This window comes from Gracilinanus agilis, chromosome 3 (assembly GCF_016433145.1).
Source record: "Gracilinanus agilis isolate LMUSP501 chromosome 3, AgileGrace, whole genome shotgun sequence".
Classification (NCBI taxonomy): domain Eukaryota; kingdom Metazoa; phylum Chordata; class Mammalia; order Didelphimorphia; family Didelphidae; genus Gracilinanus; species Gracilinanus agilis.
Window position 1 is genome coordinate 182,778,352 of NC_058132.1, and position 6,000 is coordinate 182,784,351.

Genomic DNA, 6,000 nt, shown 5'->3' on the forward strand with positions numbered 1-6,000 from the left:
AAAAAGATTTTGGTGTAAGGAGGATATGGAGATACTAGCTGAGTGAGGGGAGGTGGAGGGAGCATCATAGAGAAAGTCCAAAGAGTCAAGAAGGCAGCCTAGAAAGGAATAAGGACAAACTGCTTGTCCACTCTCTATATTTTTATTTTTAAATTAAAAAATTTCTTACCTTCTGTATTATAAATGATATTGAATTTCAGTTCCAAGACTGAAGGGTAGTAAGTGCTGGGCATTTGGGGTTAAGTGACTCGGCATGGGCCACACAGCTAGGAAATATCTGAAATCAGATTTGAACTTGGGACCTTCCCACTCCTGGTCTGGTGCTATCTCCACTGTACTACTTCACTGCCCCCAGGTCCTCTAAAATGGAGGTCTTAAGAGTACCTAGTCAGCTAGAAGGAGAGGCAGCAGGGACTGAGGAAACTTCTAATGTAAAGAAGTCCAGGGTGGAGTGAGTTTCCCAGATAAAAAAGTTACTGTGGCATTTTAGATAAGGTTTAGAGTAGTGCCACATGAGGGTGAATGGAGATGAGTTTCTTTGATGATTTCAAAGGAAATCCTAATACCTATTTGTAACTTGAATACCATTGTTTAGAGAGAAGATAGAAATGCAATTTTTGACAAAATTTAATTTTTTATGGAATTCAGATTCTTCATCTTTTTTTAATTAATAAGCAAATCTTGTAATTATTTTGTCAGGTATTTTAAATAAGGCAAATTAATGAAATTATTGTTTGACTTCTGCATTTTATGAACACTTTCATTTTTTATTGGCAACTTATAAGTAGCTAATGTTTTATTGCTCTCCAGTTTGTGCTTAATGGTTTCTCTCAAGGTATTATTTGTAATACTAAAATATCACCTCATTTTCAGTGTTGTTTGCTCATATAAGTAATAGCTGTATTATCAAACTCAAACTCATAGTTCAAATCATATTTTTCTCTTCATGTTTTCAAATTTCAGAATATTTCAAAATATTTTCACAATAATGCTAATTATTAACTCTTAATTTTTTGTTGTATGATTTTTATTTTTCTTAAAGCAATGAATAGATATGAGGTAAAATTTTTAACATATTTTAAAGTTTTTTACTCTGTCTTTTCCTCTAGTTTTACCTTAAGGAAATTTGAATTTTGTAATCCTCATTTTAAGTCTTTTCATTTTTATTTGTCTTTTCTTAGTTACCCAGAAAGAGATCAATTACAGACAATTTATGGTGCATATCTGGAACCTGTTCTACATAAAAATCTAAAGAATCATTCCATCTGGGGTTCTTCATCAAAGATTTATCTCTTAGCAGGTTCTATGGTACAAGTGTATGAACAGGTATAAGTTTTAGATTCTTTTATCTGAACTGTCTCATAGATTTGTTTTCTTTAAATTTATGAGCAGCACGTATGGTAAACCAGAATGAAGTTGAATGCAAAGAAACATAAATCACCTAGTCATGGATGGCACTGTCAGAGCTTTCATGAACAAATAGTGAGGGATTCTTTGAGGTAAAGACAACCAACAAACATATTAAATGCATCCTATATTGTGGGGTTAAAGAGGAGGTACAGGGACGACTAATGAAATGGTTAAGCCACAGGATAGGAGATGGAGCAAGCGTCATGTGTAAGAAACCAAAAGGCCAGTTTGGCTGGATTTCAGAGTCTGAGATTTGGCTGAAGGAGGGTCAGTTAGGCCAGAAAGATAAGTTTGGCTTATATTGTGAAGGGCTTTGAAAACTAAATGAGTTTATATTTTGTATTAGAGTAATATCTGTCCTAGAGGTAAGGGGAAACTACTGCAGTTAATTAAGTAGGGGATTAACGTGGTCAGAACTGAGCTTTGAGAGATTTACTTTGGCAGCTGTTGGTAGGATCGATTGAAGTAAGGAGACATTTGAGTCAGGGACATTAATTAGAAAGTACTCTATTAGTGTTAGGTAGTAGCAGTAGTAGGTACTTAATAAATATTTATTAATTGCTTGATTGAATAATAACCAATAATAATAGCTAACATTTTTGTATCACTTACTATGTGTCAGGCACTTGTGCTAAGCACTTAATAACCACTTTCTCATTTGATCCTCACATAGATTCCTTCAGGTATTATATGTATCTTTTTCTTTTGTACTCAATTGTGGCTTCATTGTTGTAGGAACACCTGAAGTGGAAATCCTTAGAGCCAGTATATATTGGCAAGTCTTTGTATGTTATATTCCTAAAGAGTTGCCTCAAGCACTGAGAGTTTAAATGACTTGCTCACGGCCCTTCAACTAGTAGGAATTTGAACTCTGGGCTTCTTTATTCCATGATCTGTATGTCCTCCTGTCTCTCTCTTTTGTGGGTATCTATCTATCTATCTATCTATCTATCTATCTATCTATCTATCTATCTATCTATCTATCTATCTGTGGGTGTGTATATATGTGCATATATGAGTATTTGTATTATATATACATATATATGTACTCACAAATACTTTCGTCTACAGAATTATATAAAGTACAAAGTTGATAACATTAAAGGAGGATGAAGTTAAGGAGGCTAGGAATATAGTTGTCTGAGAGCCTTAAAACTCATGATGAGGAATTACCGTAAAGATAAGAATAACCTATTCTAAGTTTTAAGGCAGAGGAATAGCATGATTAAGATGGTATTCATGGCAGATAGTTCCTGTAATATTGTGTGAAATTGACTGGAGGGAGGAAAGACTAGACAATAAGTCCTATCATAATATTTTTGCAAGAATTCAGATATAAATTATTCAGATCAAAATAAGAGTATTGACTCTTCAGATAGATAGATACATGTGCCTTTTTGGCTGTGTAATCAAAGATAACCTTTGGCTACATAATCAAAGAGGAGCTTTTATTACCATAATCAAATTTTCATGATATCCCAAGGAAATTTGGGATAGTGCAAATTTACCTGGAAAACTGATATAAATTCAGATTCTTGAATCCTTTATAAAAGTAGCCAAGTAAACAAAGATTCTTTGTCAGTACAGGTCTGACATCATTGTTAAATTTCATAGAACTCTTACTGTATATTCAAAAGAACATATTATTTTTTCAGGTGCGAGCCAAATTTACAGTTGATGATTATAGCCATTACTTGTTTACTCCTTGCATTCTTACCCAATGGGTTCTTGGATTATTCAGATATGATTTAGCAGGAGGTAAGTCTTCCTTTCATGATATGCTATCATACTTTTTGCTTTAGGATATCAAAATGTTTTATTTTTTGTTTTCACGAGTACCTATAAAAAAGGCTGGCAAGTTTATGTTTAATTGTATTTCATTTATCAAGGCATTTCTTTTCTGTGACTATTAACTACATGATTGAAAACTATGAAGTTATTATTTTTCATATGTGCTCTATTGTTGAGGTTTGGTTATATTTTTGCATAAAGAATGACTTCAAAATTAGATACTGTTTATTTTAAGTACATTTAAATGATGATATATTATATTGGAATGAAATAATAATATAAAATTTCCTAGCCGGATTTTCATTTCTTTTAGCACATGTTGATTTCTGGGAGATTTTCAGGAATATATGGAAAAATAGTTGTTGTGAAAATTGAAGGTAAAGAATATAGGAAATATTATTTACCAGTATTTTCATAGAATAGTTTCTTAGTGTTTTTGGTGACCTTAAAATGGGCATATTTTTTGTTCTCCTGCCTCTAGATGTGTCTATACTTAAGTAATACCATGTAGTTAGCCATATGGGAATATTTAAGTGAATAATGTTATAGCTTACACTCATGAATGTATTACACTCATTTATTTTAATAGAAAATGGAAATTAATGCATTTTTTCCTTTTATTGTATCTCTCTGATGCTACAATTCTGGTACGTAGACTTTATTTTTCTGATTATTTCCAACATTAATTTGAGATTTTGTGTTTTGAAGCTATTTATTAAAATGCAGATAAAAACATTTTTTCATTTTTTAGGATCCTCAAATCATCCACTAGATTATGTCCTGGAAATTGTGGCATATGAAGCTCGTCGTTTGTTTCGTGACAAAATTGTTGGTGCAAAGGAACTCCATTTGTTTGATGGTATTTTAACATCTGTCTTCCAAGGAGATTGGGGTTCAGACATATTGGATAATATGGCAGGTATATATGCTGAAAATATATATTGTAACATGTAATCATTATCTCTAATTTATAAATTAAGTGTGAATATGATAAGGAATAATTTTGTTTCCTATTTTGGTTTAATCAGTTCATACTCTATCTTTCTAATAAATTTGATTTTGTAAACATAATAAAACTTAATATTATTCATCTACTCAGAATTAAGATCGACTTTTCTTGCTAAGTGAGAATTGATTATCCTTGCCCATAGTTGTGGAAAAAGTAACCAACACAGCAAAAGTTGTCTAGTAGCAATGTCCTAAAAATCAAGATGGAATTTTTTCCCCATTAAATGATTTCACGCAGTTGGCACTCAATAAATGTTTTTTGATTTCAGTTGCATTGATAGATAAGATCTTACATCTTTTTTTCTCTTATAGAGACAGTAAGGAAGAGAAAAGATTCCATTAGTATCTGTAGTTGAATACCAGGATAGTATTTTTGTTTTATTACATTAAATTAAAAATATTGTTTCCTGTTCTGATCTTAGCTTGATGTCAAACTCTGGGGTTTAGCTAAACAAGACAAAAAACTAAATGTAGGCTTGACAACTAACAGGGTTTTGTGATAGGTTTTGCCCAGAAGCCATCCAAGATTTGGAGTTGAGGAGGTCAATGCTAGATGGGCTTTGGGAGTCTCTGTATCAGTAGATTTGGAATAATCCAGTTGAGATTAAGCATTGAGAAAATTAGGACTGTGAAAGACTTGGTAGAGTTTTAGCACTAGTTGGAGCTGACTGGTGGTTCATTTTGCATTCTGTGTGGTACTAGCTCCTTCTACCTTAGTAATGAAAGACTTTCTAGATCTTAAATGACTGGTGTCTTTAATTTTGAAGTCAGAAATAGGGTTCTGTGTTGGTGCAGGGGACTATAAATATGTAAGAGGGGTCCAAAGTAATCAGAGTGCTGCAAAATTAGTTTTATTTACTCTGGTTAAGTAAGCTCTTCAATGTTTGTCATCCTTTCAGTTCCTCTGATGGAATCTATGACTGTTTTTATGTTTTTTTTTTTAATTTAGGGAATTCCTTTTCTTTGCTTTTTTTTGGTTCAAGTAGTACTAGTTAATACACAGTTTATATGTTGAATATGGCTTCCCCCCATCCCCAAAATATCAAGGTTTACTGCTGAGGCAAATGGAAAATTTATGTTTTCCTCAAATTCTGTTGGTATGGTTTCCATTTTTTATTTCAGTGGTATCTTTTTCCCCCTCAATTTTTTTTTATGAAACCATATTTTAATTAATCAAAACTTTGAGGAATTTTTCTTATCTTGCTTCATACTAGTTTCCTACTTTTCTTTTAACATGGAAACTAGATTCAAGTTTTTCCTCCTCTGAATTGTTTCTGATACAGTATGAAATTCCCCATAATTTTGTGGCCATTAATAGCTATAATAAACAGTATCTTTTTTACCATTTTATTTTTTAAACATTTATTAATATTAATTTTTAACATGGTTACATGATTCATGCTCCTACTTTCCTCTTCACCCCCCGCACCCCACCCACCCATGGCCGATGCACATTTCCACTGGTTTTAACATGTGTCATCGATCAAGACCTATTTCCAAATTGTTGATAGTTGCATTGGTGTGGTAGTTTCGAGTCTACATCCCCAATCATGTCCACCCCAACCCATGCGTTCAAGCAATTGCTTTTCTTCTATGTTTCCTCTCCTGCAGTCCTTCCTCTGAATGTGGGTAGTGTTCTTTACCATAAATCCCTCAGAGCTGTCCTGTGTCATTGCATTGCTGCTGGTACAGAAGTCCATTGCATTTGATTTTTTTTTATCTTTTTTTTTTAAATTTATTAATATTCATTTTTAACATGGTTACATGATTCATGCTCCTCCTTTCCCCTTC

At 32.7% G+C, this 6,000-nt stretch overlaps 1 protein-coding gene across 2 annotated transcripts in view; it reads left to right on the forward strand.

Annotated features, from left to right (window-relative positions):
• Positions 1–6,000, forward strand: part of DYNC2H1 (dynein cytoplasmic 2 heavy chain 1) — a 390,998-nt gene that overhangs the window by 143,984 nt on the left and 241,014 nt on the right. For both annotated transcript variants that reach the window (XM_044668721.1, XM_044668720.1), the window contains exons 45-47: positions 1,182–1,326; positions 3,066–3,168; positions 3,953–4,120. In XM_044668721.1, coding sequence (XP_044524656.1) covers positions 1,182–1,326; positions 3,066–3,168; positions 3,953–4,120 — 416 coding nt within the window. The remainder of the gene's footprint in view (positions 1–1,181; positions 1,327–3,065; positions 3,169–3,952; positions 4,121–6,000) is intronic.